Here is a 17,825-nt window from a genome sequence, read left to right as displayed (position 1 = left end):
ATGGACACCTTTCTGGAAAAATACACTATTATGGCTTATTGGTACTATACTTTTGGAGATGGGATGTTAATCAAATGAATTGGATAAAATAGGGATTCTTTACTGTAAGTGCATTGAGATTACAGAACTCTGTGCCACATTGTAATGGTTGATTCTTTGAAAAACTTCAAGGTGGACCTAGATTCCTTTCTTTAACCAGTACAGGACTGGGTAATTTTTCTCTCTTCCTGACAAGGTACAGTACATTTTCAGGTTTCATTCTACATTTATCGTCTCTGAACAATTTTCACGTTCAAAAATTCAAATAATTTTTGCCTCTATTTTTTTTGCAAAACTTGGGTTTTAACATTTGTGTTATTTTTATTTTCCTTTTTTAATGTTGCTGATATTGGGGGAAAATGTTAAGAAATATAGGGACAACGTGTCTACTTGTAAATTTTTTTTTATTTTGTCTATTTTTTTTGGAGACCACAAAGGACCACTTAAAAACCCTTTAAATTGCTTTTTCCTTTCTGTGGAAATTAATTTTAGATATTGGTTAAAATACAATATATATGTGTACAAGCGCTCCCTTGTAGACTTGTTAAAAGAGCTGCATACAGGCGCACTGTTTGCCACCGTGCGTATTCATGTACTGAAATAAGAAATGAAGTGGTTATGTAAGCGCTACAATTAACTAATGTTGTTGGACGCCTACCTTTATGTTTGTGTATCCAAGATCTGACATGTCCTCCTTGAAAAATCCTTGGGGTAGGTAGAGGAGACAGTTCAACTTGTCCTGGATCCACCCAAGGTGGATGAACGAGGTCGTAACCTCTGAAACATGTTTGATGATTTACCACACTTCTTCCTCACTGGTCCTGGATCCACCCAAGGTGGAAGAAGGAGGTCGTAACCTCTGAAACATGTTGGATGATTAGCCGCACTTCTTCCTCACTGGTCCTGGATCCACCCAAGGTAGTAAATCAGCTGTCCAGGGTAAGTGCTTAATCCTCCACCGCTTGTGCAGACAGAGTGCCGGCTGGTCACATCTGTTCTCACACTGGTATACGGAGGTCTGCTTTCGTGTGCCTGGGTGACATCACTCAAAATGCAAGCTCTCCTTCACATGAGGAAGGAAGAAGTGTGGTAAATCATCCAACATGTTTTAGAGGTTACGACCTCCTTCATCCACCTTGAGTGGATCCAGGGCAAGTTGAACTGTCTCCTCTCCCTACCACAAAGATTTTTCAAAGAGGACACATTAGATCTTGGATACACAGACATAAAGGTAGGCGTCCAACAACATCAGTTAATTGTAGCCAGTAGCGTAGCTACTGGGAGGGCAGAGGGGGCAGTGGACCAGGGCCCCGCGCTCTGAGGGGGCCCACCCAGAGCTACGCTGTGCAACTGCATCCGGCATGCTGCGCACGACGAATACAGTTATACTTTCGGCAGAGCAGGGAGACTTTGTCCCTGCACTGCCCGGCGGCCACTATGCAGGAGGGCGGAGGGCCCCTGGTGCGAGCATCAGGCCCACTCGCTCGTCACCACCACAAGTTTACTGATGAGTAACGCTCCCTCTCTCCCATCAGTCCCCTCTGAGTCTGACGTCAGTGATGTCATCACTTGGCACCCGGCCTGCTGTGCTGAGATGTGGGGGCCGGGTGCGGCACTCAGAGCAGCGAGGTAACGAGGAGGAGAGGTAAGTATCATGCTTATTCATTTTTTTTTGCTAGGGGCGACATTATACTACAGACTCTGGCTATGGGGGGGCATATTATACTACAGACTCGGCCTATGAGGGGGGGGCACATTATACTACATACTCTGCCTATAGGGGGGCATTATACTACAGACTCCGCCTATGGGGGGAGGAGCATTATACTACAGACTCTGCCTTTGTGGGGGGTCATTATACTACAGACTCTGCTTATGAGGGGTGGGGAGCATTATACTACAGACTCTGCCTATGGGGGGCATTATACTACAAACTCTGCCTATGGGGGGAAGCATTATACTACAGACTCTGCCTATGAGGGGGGGGGCACATTATACTACAGACTCTGCCTATGAGGGGGGGGCACATTATACTACATACTCTGCCTATAAGGGGGGGCATTATACTACAGACTCTGCCTATGAGGGGGGGGGCACATTATACTACATACTCTGCCTATAAGGGGGGGCATTATACTACAGACTCTGCCTATGAGGGGGGGGGCACATTATACTACATACTCTGCCTATAAGGGGGGGCATTATACTACAGACTCTGCCTATGAGGGGGGGGCACATTATACTACATACTCTGCCTATAAGGGGGGGCATTATACTACAGACTCTGCCTATGAGGGGGGGGGGCACATTATACTACATACTCTGCCTATAAGGGGGGGCATTATACTACAGACTCTGCCTATGAGGGGGGGGGGGCACATTATACTACATACTCTGCCTATAAGGGGGGGCATTATACTACAGACTCTGCCTATGGTGGGGGGAGCATTATACTACAGACTCTGCCTATGGGGGAGGACAACATTATACTACAAACTCTGCCTATGGGGGGTGACATTATACTACAGACTCTGCCTATGGGAAGGGGGGAGCATTATACTACAGACTCTGCCTATGGGGGGGATTATACTACAGACTCTGCCTATGGGGGCATTATACTATAAGTAGACTATTTGTACAATGTGGGGATTACAGTTAGGGTGATACAGTGTGGGAGATAATGTGGGGTCTTTGCACAGTGTGAGGGCCATCATACAGTGTGGGAGATAATGTGGGGTCTTTGTATAGTGTGGGGGCCATCATACAGTGTGGGAGATAGTGTGGGGTCTTTGCACAGTGTGGGGGCCATCATACAGTGTGGGAGACATCAGTTTGGAGGTTACATAGGGGTCAGTATACTGTGTGGGGGTACTGTACAGTGAGGGGGCATTATACTATGTATAGAAGAGCATCATACTGTGCATAAGGGAGCTGTATATGGGGGGAGACTCAGGATATTTTTAAATCTTAAGTGGGCCCTTATCGTTATAGGGGAACTTAGGTTATTATGACTATCAGAGAGGCACACAAAGGGCATTATTACTTTCTAGGGGGCACAATGTGGGCACTGTTTTCTAGGGCACTTGCACGGTGCATTACTATATTCTAGAGGTTTGTTTTACCATCTAGAGAGCACACAGAAGGTGCAGTAATAGGGACGCATACAGCATCAGCGGCTCAGTATTGGGGTATCAGCAGGATGCGGGGTTTGTGCTGGTTGGGAATAGATGGGGATGATGCCTGAAATGTAAGGAGTCAAATGTGTCTTTGTTGTGATCTCTGCAGACATGAGACTCTGAGCCCTGGATGGAGATGTTGTCATGTCGGTCTGGACCAGATGGAAAAGACGGGAAAAGTGAACAATTTAATCAGAAAGAACATCAGCTGTAAATTACTATATATAACTGTAATCTCTTATATATTCTGCAGGACTGGTATCTATCAATATATGTCACCATTTGGCGGTAATATCAGTGCTGTATAGAGATTATTTTCAGTAACAGCGCGGTCATCTGCTGAGGTTCCCCTATATCCACTCTCTGGGTGCGCCACCATAGCTGTAATCAGGATTACCGGGTCCCACTCAGAAGTTTCGCCCCCCCCTGAACCAAAACCCTAGCTATGCCTCTGATTGTAGCGCATACAAAACCCCTTTTTTTCATATTTTTATGTATTGCATATACTTTTTATGTAAGTGGGGCTAGATAAAGCAACTTTGCTTTGTGGTGTCTCTTTTTTTTTTCTTGCCATTTAATTATTTTTCATTTATTTCACACACTGTCCCCCCCCCCATAAGGTCTTAAAATACCTGTAGGGGGGATTTTAAAATATTAATAGGTTATTTTATTGTTTCTTTCCCCTGTAACTGAGGCTGACTCCTGCTCTCTTCCTACACCCGCCGATCACATGATCACTGGGTCCGGAGACGTAAGCACTGTCAGCGCTTTCTAATCTGTGTACATGACGCGCCCAGGGGATGGGGACGACTCGGTACCCGGACCTTTGCCTAGTTTGGGTGTGTCGCTGTGGTCGGCTCCCGGGCCCGTACCCTGGGGTCACTCTTGAAAAAGGGGATTGGAACTTGGATAGAAAATAAAAATAAAGTAAATAGTTCGTGATGCCACCTGTGGTACCTGGTAAGGATTACCAGCGCTGCTGCAGACCTCCGGGGGGGTGATGGGATGGCAGCTGGGATGTTTCTGCTCCCCACAGGCAGAGCGGGCCCCCGGGGCAGTGTGGAGTTTGGTGGTGGGTGGTGCTGGGACTTGTAGTGCAGGCGGGATGGATGGCGCAGCTGAAATAATTGACGGAGGCAGTACAGTGCAGTCATCCGAGTTTTACTCACAGTTCTTATTCAAGGTTCTCACGTAAACTGTACGGGTGTCCGCCTGCGTGTCGCACTGCGTCTACCAGACCAGGGGTTCAGCTCTTCCTCAGATGTGTCAGGAGCGTTTGACGGAACCCCGCTTTCTTTATGTTCCTAACTAGACCAACTTCCCGCGCTGGGTCTTCTCCCTCCTGCCCTGCGCTTCCCTCACACAGTCCCGATCGGGTGCTCTGAAGTCCCTCTGGGCAACCTGGAGTTCCCGGACCTACTTCACCCTCACGGTTACTAGGATGAGACTGTGGCGACTGCACCATGGAAGTGCAGAAGCCTCCAGATTTTCCAGCCGAGACCTGGAGTAACACGGCTGGTCCAGGGGCGGGTCCCCTTCTTGCGGTCTGATCCCTCTGACACCTGGCAGATTCGGGGCGTACAGGTGCCGTCCTGCACTCGCCATACCCCCTGGGATCCCTTCTATTGAACGGAGCCTTCCTCCTCTGCTCCGCTCCTGGGCCTCTATCACTAGGCCCCAACTTGTGGAGCAGAGCTCCTAATGAGACTCTGCTCCCTGACTGACTGTCCTCACTCATTGATCTGTCTTGCTTGCCACCCTAAGATGGCTTCCCTTTATATACCTCCTACAATGGTGCTCCCCTACTCTACATCCTCCACCCACACCCACTACTGGTTCCCCCTACCTTTAGTTCCCCCCACTCCAGCCAGGACCCACACCCACTACTGGTTCCCCCTACCTTTGTTTCCCCCCACTCCAGCCAGGACCCACACCCACTACTGGTTCCCCCTACCTTTGGTTCCCCCCACTCCAGCCAGGGACAGGGCTCAGCCGGAACACATTGCATCTTGCCCTTCCAGCTGGCCTGGAGTAGTGTAGTGTTGAATGTGGGTGTCGGGGTTCTGGGCAGCATTACTCCTTACCTGAGAGAAGGAGACACCACACCTCTGGGTGAGGTGCAGTAACTCTGTGGCGACTGAACCCTCAGGGGCGCCATATACACAAGCACTGGCTTGTGTATACAGAGATTGAGAAGGCAAATATGGTAATAAACCATATTCTCCTTCTCTGTGAAGAGTATGGCTGTGTCAGGCAGCCAGCTAACCACCCGCACAGCTGCACACTCTTGTGCAATCCGCTTACTCTTCATTGACATTTTAGAACATCAGTGCAGAGCAAAGTGTGGATTGCCCAGATGTCTATAGTCTATGAGCGGTCCAGAAGTAGCTAAAATATATTATATATATTATTATAGGTTATGGATAGAGATGGTGTGAATCAATATGCAAGACCCAGTCTAGCGGTCACGTCAGCCCTCAGAACCTTCTCCTCATTGAATCTGCTGCGCTTCTTTTAATTAGAAGGCCTGGTGCTATGTCACATGTGCATTATTCTATAATGATGATGTCGCACCAAGCAAGAAAATCAAAGGAGGCGATAGGGGTGCCATCAGTAAGAAAACGGTTCTCAGGGCTCCCATCCAGTGACCACAGACAACTAGCATGGCAGCTGGACTGGGTCCTGAAAATCACTTTACAGCACCTGTTATAGGTACTATATTTCTGGAGATGAGATATGGATCCAGGGATATATTCTGGAAGGAATTTTTCTGTGAAATATGAGACAATTGGCAGATAGATTTTTATTTTTGCCTTCCTCAAGGTCATCTGTGTAGGATTACGTAATGAACTTCATAGACCTTGGTTTTACTTACTTGCACCTCTTCAGTTAGTGCTCGGCACTATTAAAGGGAATGTATCACTAGATTTTTCATATGTAATCTGAGAACAATTGATGTAGGGGCTGAGACCCTTATTCTAGAGATGTATAACCTGCTGGTCTGCATCCTGTAATTTTGAGAAAATCACAGTTTTTTTCTGCTGTAGATCTAGAAGTGCTCAGTATAACCCCGCCCACACCACTGATTGGTAGCTTTCTGTGTACACTGTACATTGACAGAAAGCTGCTAATCATTGTTGGGGGCGTGGTTACACACAGCAGATTGACTAGGAGGCACAAGATACCTAGTCCTGTGGTGATAATCTCCAGCTGATAAAACACTGATTATAAAGAAACAGCAAAACACAGTCCAGTAAGTGATACAGGCTCTCAGCCTCTACATCATTCTGCTCTTGGATTACATAGCAAAAACTTGCTGACAGATTCCCTTTAAATACATATTCTGGCCATATTTATAGAGTGTATATTATATCTAAAGGTTGGTCTCTATTAGTTTAGCACTATTAGTCCATGACTAATAAACTATTCTGCTATCATGCTTCAAACAGGCCACATAATCAATAAGAACAGATGGGATATCTAAAATAATCCAGAAAAATTCAAAAATCTCCAGCAGCAAATAATACGATTGTCACTCCCATCGAGAGGTCATGGACTCTGTCGCAACTGGTCATTGTTATCAGAGTCAATTCTGAAACTACTAGTGGATCCAATGTGTAGACTACCATGTATTCCTGCTCATACTGATCTCTCTAATGCAATCCATCCCAAAAAAAGTTTGGGTCTGAAGGAACTTCTGTCTGTCCGGTTTTGTGATACCTCTGATATTAGGTGACGTCATGTCAATATATTTCCACATCAAGGAGCCATGAAGGTAAATTGTCCAATCACTTCCTATTGTAAATGACCCTCCAAACATAGATTGTGTTTCATGTGATATTTTAGGCCACACAAAAATGTAAAGTGATAGTTTACAAATATGAACCACTTTTGATCTGTATTATTTTATAAATTCAATTAACAAGCCTCCACTATTTTTTATCTTGTTTCTTAATGTCCTTTTTAGCTTTTATATTTCAAGATATTCATAGTGGTCACGTGAAAGCAAAAAGTTGTAGGAACCAAAAATAAAATATTGCAGGGCCTTTCCGATGAAAAGCATCAAACCTATCTAAAAAGTTCTATCAAGCACAATGAATGGGCTAAAAGGGGTTGTCTAGGCTTGGTGTACAAGTCTATATGACTGCAGACTTGTGAATGCACATTTGCGCGCACAGTGCTCACTGTCAGGACTCTCTGGTGCCTGGAGCTGGTTGGCATGTGACTGCAAGTATGTGATTTACCGTGCGCAGTATGAGCACTGTCAGAATTCTCCGGTGTTGATGCCAGGAGCGGTCTGTCATATGACTGCAAGTATGCGTTATGCACACTTCCAGCCACATTCCAACTAGGCATGTCCGGCCTTGCTCAATTCATTTGTATTGAGCAAGGCTGCGCACGACTAGTCGGCACATAACCGCATGACTTTCAGTCACAAGCCTGGCAGCTCCTGGCGCCAAAGAATCCTGCACTTTTTGAGGATTCAGTAGTCTGCAATCACATAGAGTGACTACAGACTTGTACCCCAAGGTAGGCAACCCCTTTAATGGACATTTCTCCAGACTATTTGGAGCTCCCTGTCCTGGAGATAGGTGTGGTACCTAGATGTCAGACCTGCATCTATTAGACATTTATCGCATATTCTGTGTATATTCCCCTCTGGATGTTTCCCTTTTTGGATTGCTCCCTTTTTAGTAACCCATTGGATATTGTTTCATTCAAAATTTATAATCCTATCCAAAATTAGAAAATCTGTGACCATCAAGTACATTATCATGTGAAACACAATTCAGTCCAACATACAGACATTAAAATAACATAATAAAATGATCAAAAAAAAAATTGTGCATTGAAAACATTTTGTAGGAAACACAAGAACTGCGCTGATGATCTAATAAAGTTTACTCTTAAAGTGAATTTGTCAGTAGGATGAATCATTTTAAGCCTGTGCAATGGACATGTAGGTCATAGGAAGTTGAATAAAATGATACCTTGATATCTGTGATTCGATGTCTTATTCCAGAGAAATCCACGTTTTTCTTAATATGCAAATGAACTGTTAAGATCTATGGGCCGGACATAGATCTTCCCTGAGAATCTGCTGTTATTTTAAATAAAAGTGGGTGTTACCAGTGTGAGACACGTAGATCAGGAGAGTAGATTGTTAGTCATTACATGTCTCACACTGTTAATACCCACTTTAATTTAAAACAAGCTCCGGAGGCAGAGTCTCGGGAAGATCTATGTCTGTCTCATAGATCTTAACAGTTATTTACATATTCAAAAAAAATGTGTATTTCTCTGGACTAAAACATCAGATCGCAGATATCAAGGTATCATTTTATTCAACTTTCTATGACCCACATGCCCATATAGACGACTTAGAAGGGTCGATCCTACTGATAGATCCCTTTAAGTAAATTGTCAATGTAATTAAGGCTATTCTTTTTAATACTGTTCATGTCTTTGTTTCACGTTTTAAGATGTATATTGTATTGTGTTTACCTATGTGTAAAAATATATTCTCATTGTTATAGAAGGGAATATATGCTGTACAAGTATAGGATGGTTTCCTTATCATACAATATAGTGGTGAGTTTAAGGTGATGAACGCTCAATATGGACGTTTTATGTATAATCATAAATTGCTTAAAATATTGAAATCAATCAGTAATATATGCAATAAAAAAAAATCATAATGGGGTCCAAAAAAGTACACATTTGAGAGATGCATGGCACAGAAAGCATGCTTTTATATTACAACCTGTGCCCTAAAAACCCTACAGACTGGATTTTCAAAAATATAATAAAAAAATCAAAATTTAAGTTTTTAAAAGTCTGAAGAAACATGCTCCTGAGTTAAATGGCTGGGATTAAATCTGCGATGTCGAAGACATATTTTTTAAGTAGTAAGAAAAAAATACAAAATAAAACAAAAAAATAACGTAACATTGTGTAATGTGTATTTTAATGTTATGCAATTTCTAAAAAATAAAGTAGGAAGTGTTTATAACATTTTTTCAAAATCCGGCATTTTTAATAAACATTTTAAAATTACATTTTTGAAATTATACAATTTAAATGTATGCATATTTACATGATTTCATTATAAAATTGGAATTTAGAAAAGTTTTGTAGTGCATAATAACCATGTATGTTTGGGTTTTGAGTTGAAATGTTAATATATTCTGAAATTACATTTTTGAAATTATACATTTTAAATGTATGCATGTTTACATGACTTCATTATTAAATTGTAATTTAGAAAAGTTTTGTAGTGCATAATAACCATGTATGTTTGGGTTTTAAGTTGAAATGTTAATATTGTTCTATTGTTTTTGACTTAAGTTCCCTATTTACATGGATCAAGGTGTTGACGGGAACCAGGAAAAAAAAGACATGACTCGCTGCCGCGAATGGATGTAAGAGGAAAAAACTGTTAACCAATCAGAAGGCCCCTGCAGCATCAAGTGATCATTGGCGGGAACTCACTGTTATGGGCGTGACTAACCTTACTTCCGGAGTCTTTGCTTCCACATTCCCCTTTATCGTACCACCATTTGCTTTTCAGCTTGTCTAAGACGCCTTGCTCACTGAGTTTCAATACCGCTAGGTTTACAGCACCTCTTCAAACCATGGGAAATAACATAAATAACATCACCAATGTTATTTTATGTTATTCAGTAGCATAGCAACATTTCATTGAGGCATTCATTGACGTATGCGTGAACCATGACAAAGTGATACGCTTCAATACTCTATCAAGCGCCCCCACCCTTGCCCTCCATCCCCTAGCGCCCGTTTCTCCCCTCTCTTCCAGCCAAGCCAGACGAGTATTAACTATATCACTTTGAGTAACCAGCAACACCCGTCCTTTGCCTGTGGATGATCCACTGTCTTGCACCCGGTGACCTAATTACCTAATTTCTTCTCATTTGGCCTTAGACAATTGTTGTGTGTCTCATGAAACATGGGCAACCAATACTGGTTGATTCTGTCATAGTGTTCTCCATGTCTCTATACATTACAAATAATTTATTTGAAATAAAGTGTAATTTTTGAATTCTCCATCATTTTCATTTTTAACTAGAATTAAAAAGTTGATTAGAAATAATTTGATTAGACATTAAAGATGGTTAATTAGAATTAGAAAGTATTCAAATTTTTCAATAACTATCTATTGTAAAAAAAACTCCAACACATTTTCCAGGAAAACTTTTAAAATTTTTGGTTGCCATTATTTGTATTACATTATGTGTTTGTTTGGTTAACATTTTTTCCCTTAAGATATGCATATATATTAACTGAGTCACTTTTTGTTGGCATGGCTTTACTATAATTTTTTGAGCCTATCGGGTAGTAGAGTGGCACCGGGGCTGTGGCAAAAAAAGGTATACAGGGCAGTTGCTGGTTACTATCATGCTGTTTTGTTACCCGCTAGTTTGTTCTTACTGGGGCTGACCTTGGAATCACCTCCCCCGCTGCCGCATTCTCCCTTGTCGTACCACCATTTGTTTTTCAATTTGTCCAAAAGCCCCTGCTCGTTCAGTTTTAATACTGCCAGGTTTACTGGATTTCTTTAAAAATGAATAGATAACACTCGATAAGTTACAGCTTGAGAAATCACTCATGAGGTCATGAGACAAAGGATAGGTGAACCAGCTGCAAGCTTCATCCTATACCACCATGTGCCCCCGTCCCTGCTACAGCTCCATCATCGCGGTGCATGCAAGCCTTGGGGAAAATTGCATCTTATAGACGTATTTGCATATACTATGTCCACAGTATGCATCTCCATATGTTTACAAGATCCGCAGAGTAAATGTTGGTGATCGGAGCAACATGCTGAGCACCGGTAGTTTTGTAGCCATGCATGTGGACCCATTGCGGTGCAGCCATCTACAGCAAGGGTATTTCCAACATTTTCATGATAGTAGTTTTATATTATTTTATCTTATGCTAAATATCACTATATAGAAAAGCTATTTCATGGTCCATGTACACTGTGAGAACATGTAAAAATTGCATCTAAATAAGAAGAAGGTAGAATTCAAAATTTTAAGTGAAAAGGAAAATTGGCTAAAAAGAAAGTCCACTTCCAGGTCTAAGAAGGCTCTTAGATATCAAAGTTACAGTCTCCTCCTGTCTAACTCATACTTGACAACTCTTAGGACATCTATGAGGCTCCCAAAAAAGGGGAGAGATCAACGACTCCTGAAAGAGTAGACAAGTTTCGTGGTCACAGCTTGTTGGAAGGAACTTCTCTCCCAACATCTCCCAAAATTTTCTTCACCATGACCATGAGCCCCATCATTTAATGAGCAGGATCTCAAAGTAGGTTGGATGTGGTCCAAAAAAGATGTTGTCAGTGAAAAAGAGGCCCATTTATGCCACAAAATGTTCACCTTGCAAGCCTTGTATTTACAGTAGCAAATTTATAAATGTTGCCAAATATGGTTCCTTTCTTCTGTATAAGCTAGACAATGTTTAACCAGATCACCATTATCATCCTAAGCCCTGTGATCTTCCCTAGTTTGCATGCTATGGATAACCCTGCTAAATAAAAACATAAACAGTACGAGATTCCCGAGTTAAAAGGTCCTAATCCATCTCATGCCAAGAAGCGAACCTGTGGTGAACCTCAATGATGGATCTTTATCATAAGCCATCATCATGTTCATTGAGCATCTCCTCACACCCCATCTGTCACAGTCAGAAGGCCCAAGCTAAGTTATAACCCATGGCATTCAACTGATCTTCAATCGCCATTTTGCAAGAGAAATATAGCATAAATGAGACCAATATTTTGTTCTGTCTACATTAGGGCCACCAGTGGCTTTTATCCAAAGAAGCCTATATCCTTGTGTGTGATTACTGGAACCACTAACTTTTGGTCACACTGTGTTCTTCAGCAAATTGGGCAAATTGAATTGAGAAATACATAAGCTTGGAGCAAAAAAATACTGATAATTTGTTTCTTAGGGCAGTGCCTGATTGACCTATAGGTAGAAGGAACCCACAGCCATTTGTTTTCTTAGAGCGCTTCTTAAAATTTAAGTGCTGGACCTGTAAAAATAAATCAACATGCAAATCATAAGTGGTCCTAAAATGCATTTTATGAATGCAAGCAAAGGGTTTCATGGTTATAGGGGTTGCTAAGGTACCCAAGACCCTTAAAATGGTTGTTCAGTACTACGACATTGATGAACTCTTTGTAGGTCATCGATATCAGATCAGTGGTGGTCTGTCCAAACAGGTGATAATCAAAAGTTCCCAGGAGTGGTCACTAAACTGTGTATTTATCTGTATTGTTCCGCTTTGTAGACTGCTCCCATCTGACCGCTGCTGAAGCTGGTCTATGGCGGTGCTGAGTGTTGAATCCACACAGATTTAATGTCATATAATATCTTTGTAGTGGAAAACTCCTTTAATAGCTGTAGCTCCAGAGCACTTTTAGTCTGCCTTGATGGGTAATGTATAGTCATGGCCAAAAGTTTTGAGACTAACACAAGTTTTGATTTTCACAAAGTTCTGCTTCGGTTTTTATGGTGGCAATTTATAGATTGTTATCAGCTGAATTGCCAAAAAGTATTGATACAGAAGTCTTGAAAAATAAGGGTCAACACTGTAAATATTAAGTCTTTGTTTGATGTATTTGTGAATAAAAGTTTAAAAAGTTCTGAAATGCTGATAATTGTACTTAAGTAACCATAGAAACATCTGACTAAAAGATCCAAAAACACTGAAGCAGCAAACTTTGTGAAAACTCAAAACTTTTGTCCACGAATGTACTATTGCATACGTAGGGCGATTGATACTCTGCACGCTAGAAGAGCTAAGTGACTATCCCTATATAGCAAGCACCAGAAACAGATAGCTCATAATTGCCAACTCTTCTGGGATATTCAGGAGCCTCACAGAAAAAGGAAGACCTTCTGGACTTCTGGAAGAGTTGTCCAATCTCCTGGGCAAGATGGAGATTCAGAAAGGTTTCTTGCGTGTGTTATAGGCATCCAAATGCTCATCCATAGGATGGATAATGGGGTATAGAAGGAAGTTGAATAGTTGTGGATTGGAATAAGAAAAACATTTTTTTGGACGCAAACTAATACCTGAAAGTTTGTAGGTATGAAATTGATTATTCCTATGACTTAGCATCTTTTGAGTTGAGGCCATTTACACATGAACCTCCTAGGGCTCCAATTACTTTCAGAGTTGAATACAGCCAAAATATGTCACCCATAGATGTCTAAAGAGCCATGCTGTATTCCTGTGTAGACGTGGTCCAAGACCCATCTACGCTCAGAAAAGTGATTGATCAGCAAACCAGAACCATTGTTCCCAATATCTGAGGGAAACACTGTTGCATCCCATAGCTGTGCCTCAGAGTATCATCGAATACATTTTTTATTTTTTACATTGGCACTAATAAGTATATTATTCACCTGATTATCCTCGGCACATAATTATTTCTATGTGACCTTCCATGGAGCACATTAATTCACGCCACTAATGTACAAGTTAATGATGAATTTGACTAAAGCAATTTTTCTAAACATTACTTTTCTTATACATGTAACATTTATGTTTAACCTTGGTGACGGAGCTGTAGCAAAAGGGAATACAATTGCGTCTTTTTAATTTTTGGCTTAATTGTCTACAGGAGGGAGCAGGATGGATCTTGCAGTGGGAAAAAAAAGTATTATTTGAAGAGATGAAGACCAATTACTGGACACCAGTAATGGTCAACTGCATTATTGACCGTCATGTTCCTTTAAGACCTTTATGTTATCCCTTTTCCTTGGCAGCGGGGGGCTGGAGTGGGTTGTCTCATGTTTGGAAAGCATAGTTGGGAAAAATAGAGATTAAACTGGATCACCATTCCTTCTGAGTGATTCTCTAATGACACAGAACACACATACACAGACCAAACCTTTAGCAATGAGCCTAAGGCTGTAACAGGTGCAACATATGGGCTATGGATGCAGATAGCAGGGCTTCTGGCTCAGGGTAGATGACAAGGCCCGTCAGCCGTGCAGTGAATGGAGGAACGATGTGTGGGATGGGGTGAACATGGAGAAAAGTTTAATTTGATCTTTTCATAATTTAGTTTGTCGAAAGTGGTTTGACAATTCTATCGTTAAAATACTGATGCTTGGCACAATTGGATCTTGAGCTACGACAGGTTATTCTACGCCATATTACTATATTTTATATCTATAATACACCACCATAAGGAAAATTTAATGAATTAATTAGGTTTGGACCATCAAGGGAACATATTCTATGGACTTCCCAACCACCAAAATAGGAATTTTGTGAAAAAATCCAAAGCAAGTGATTAAGAAGTGGGAAACGGGAACTGCTCTACCATCATGCCTTCAGGTTGGTTTATAGTGTTTAATCACATGAACCCTGTTCTCAAGTCATAGCTTGGCCTCACTGATTGATCCAAAGACTAGTTTTCTGGTGGACTCTAACAAGACCAAGTTTCTTGGCCTAACCTTTCAGATATCAAGGGAACATATTCTATGGGCTTCCCACCCACCAAAATAGGAATTTTGTGAAAAAATCCAAAGCAAGTGATTAAGAAGTGGGAAACAGGAACTGCTCTACCATCATGCCCTCAGGTTGGTTCATATTGTTTAATCACATGAACCCTGTTCTCAAGTCATAGCTTGGGCTCACTGGTGGATCCAAATTCTAGTTTTCTGGTGGACTTTAACGAGACCAAGTTTCTTAGCTTGACCGTTCAGATATAGTATATTGGTATATTTTCCAACATAAACAGATATAATCAGCTCACCACAAGTGCACTTGTACTGTATTGCTCCGGGTGTATGGTGCTTTGGGTATCCTCTTCTTCAATGGAATGGATGAAGTATCCAGCACATATGATAGATGAAAAAATGTAAATCGCTTTTATTTGCGCAATAGTAAAAGAGCCATAAAATCCATGTTGCTGATTAGGCAACACGTTTCGAACAACAGTTCATTATCAAGTCGGAAATAGAACTGTTGTTCGAAATCTGTTGCCTGATTGGGGAGTGCAAGTAATTGTGGATTTCATGTTTTTCTTTTTTTTACAGCTACGCAAATATATAAGATTTGCATTTTTTTCACCTATCAGATGTGCTTTATAGTAATTAGTTAACAAACTTAGATGATTAGTTAATAAACTTAACATAGATTATTGATGTCTGCTGCTAATTAAAGGAAACCAGTCAGTAGATGTATAGTGCTTTAACAAGACCCAGCATAAAATAAAGACAAGATTCCGGATTATATAGATCTATAAGAGTCATTTATATGCAAATAAGGAGACACCTGTCAATCAAACTAAGCTAGACAGGGAGAAGTCAAAAGGGATTGGCTCAGCAGAGTCCTCCCCATGATCGGCTCTTTATAAAACTACATTTTATCTGGAATGCTGTGTTTCATAGTGAATCATAGTTAATGAGGGAACCTGTTTGTATTTTTCTTTCCCCATGATTTGAACAGAAATAAAGTAATGCTTGTTTCCCTTTAAAGGCTCTTATACTGTTTAGAGAAAAGTCAGTCAAGCTCCCTGATTTCAGAAGGACCAGCCAACCATTTAATGTGTATGGAGGCCTCCTGACTCCCCCCAACAGATGATGTTGGGGAAAGAAGGGTCAGCTTGTTGACTATCAATGACCGATCCTTTTGTTCTTCTGGAAGATAACCTATCAGAGATATCTTGCAGTCGCTTACTTCTCTCTTCACATTGAAAACACATGAAAAGTCAGGTGAGATAGCTGTTGGGCAATAACTCCCTACAGCATAAGGCCACCTTAAGTTTCCTAAAGCAGCACTAAAAATGAAAGCACTGGGATTTAAGGAAACCCAGAGTTACAGATCTGTCCTGGGTATCCCTTGTTCCGCTTTCATCCTTTTGGTCCGCTGACTTCGGTTGTGTTCCACATCGGGCTTTACGTGGATCAGTTACATCGTCTCCCTAGACCTTTTAAGGCTCATTTAGACACACACGTGTCTTGGCATTGAGACTTTAGACCTCTATGTTTGGTGTGCTCCACCTCCTGTGTATACTCTACTTTACTTGCTTCAGTCCTGTTGGGTTCCACTTCATCCGTCCTGCTATTCCTTAGATTCTTGAGTATTTCAAGTCTTTGCTGCCCACATGCCTTCCGGCTTGCTACATCGACATCCACCCAGACCTGAGGCTTAGAGGATCCACCTTACCTGGTGAGCTTAACAGCCAGGCTAAGATCTTTCAATAGCAATCTAATCACTGTGTTCTCTGCAAATGAGCAGCTCTGTGTCTAACACTGCCACGGTCTTCCCTGTTTTTTTAATTACCTATCCATAGATACTCCGTGTGTTGCCATATTGTGTTTCCTTGAGCTAGAGTGCTACCTCTATAAAAGAGAGGCCTAATGTGGCATGCAATGGAGCATACTATGATTTTAATTTCTGCGACCTGTTTGTGTCGTGTAAGGTCAGACGTAAGGGCAGACATACCATTGGTGCAACCAGGGGCTCGAGAAATAAGGTGGCCATTAACACCTCCAAAGTTCCAAGTGGCTTTCATCACAGACACATAAGGTGTGCGTTATGATAAACTATTGGACTGCAAAGGGCCCATAAACTGTTGTCTGCGTTCTTCCTTGACAAATGTAGAGATACTGGCCCATCAAATCTTATGCTATGATCTCCCTCAATTTGAACTCTTTTTTTTAGGATAAAGGATGTTGTGACCCCCCTTGACTTATAACTACTTCCATTGTTGGCTAACCTAGTATGGAAGAATGGACGGGTATTTCTAATCTGATTTGGAGTTCTCTTAGCCATGACATTTGGGACACTGTTGTCTATGTAGTATATATGTTATATACGCTAGATTTGGGAACCTGAAATAGAAAAATGAGAAAAATTTGTTGGTGCTAAGATTTCTCTATCAATTTGACTGGTTCAGGTTTGAGGAAAACAGAATGATTTACATTTTGGGCAACTCAGTGGATGAGGGAAATTTTTTCTGGTTTTACTACATAAAAAAACATGAAAAAAAGTCTTTATCTGAAATTGCGTCTGCTTTACACTGTAGCACTTACAGCAATCTTCCGTCATTTCTCTTGAACTGCCTGTACACGTTTTATGTTCTTTCCTTTCACAGCAAGACAGTTTATTTCTTACTGCCTTGGGCTCTTGTGAGCGAAACAGAACAAGGACATGCGCCTGTTAATGTATGGGGCTGCAGCCTACATGTAGAAGAATATGTTTTGTGTCAGGCGGAAGAAATACATTTGCATCCCCTTCTTGGTTGTCTTAAACTCTTTAACGGTAGTGACAAGGGGATTAGATTTACGGGAAGGAGAGGTTGCTGTAACACCAAGACCTTGGTGCCTGATGGAGCCTGAAGGTCGTTCTTACGGGGTGGGGACCTGATACAGATTTTGTATAAGGGCCTTTCTTAAACTCTTCCTAATAAAAATGAGTAGAGTCTCTACATTGAGTCAAAAACTCATAATTGCCAATTTTATATGGAACATCCGGTTGACTCCTGAAAAAGAAGAGACCTCCTGGAAGAATCTCAGAATCCATCCAAGGTATGAACTGAGGGAAATATAGTCA

At 41.5% G+C, this 17,825-nt stretch overlaps 2 protein-coding genes across 6 annotated transcripts in view; one reads left to right on the top strand and one right to left on the bottom strand.

Annotated features, from left to right (window-relative positions):
- Positions 1–9,656, top strand: part of LOC141164504 (LON peptidase N-terminal domain and RING finger protein 1-like) — a 307,283-nt gene extending 297,627 nt beyond the window's left edge. The window contains exon 11 of the mRNA XM_073649847.1: positions 9,564–9,656. Coding sequence (XP_073505948.1) covers positions 9,564–9,641 — 78 coding nt within the window. The 3' untranslated portion in view covers positions 9,642–9,656. The remainder of the gene's footprint in view (positions 1–9,563) is intronic.
- The window catches only part of GRIA1 (glutamate ionotropic receptor AMPA type subunit 1), a 375,264-nt gene that overhangs the window by 4,856 nt on the left and 352,583 nt on the right, over positions 1–17,825 (bottom strand). For 2 of the 5 annotated variants that reach the window (XM_073649840.1, XM_073649842.1), the window contains exon 14: positions 10,678–10,792. In XM_073649840.1, coding sequence (XP_073505941.1) covers positions 10,678–10,792 — 115 coding nt within the window. Of the gene's footprint in view, positions 1–9,722; positions 9,842–10,677; positions 10,793–17,825 lie in introns of those variants that run through there. The other 3 variants (XM_073649841.1, XM_073649843.1, XM_073649844.1) reach the window with 2 other exon arrangements.

This window comes from Phyllobates terribilis, unplaced genomic scaffold (assembly GCF_046119375.1).
Source record: "Phyllobates terribilis strain yellow unplaced genomic scaffold, ASM4611937v1 Scaffold_10__3_contigs__length_209671492, whole genome shotgun sequence".
Lineage (NCBI taxonomy): Eukaryota > Metazoa > Chordata > Amphibia > Anura > Dendrobatidae > Phyllobates > Phyllobates terribilis.
This window is presented reverse-complemented; position numbering and strand designations above follow the sequence as displayed.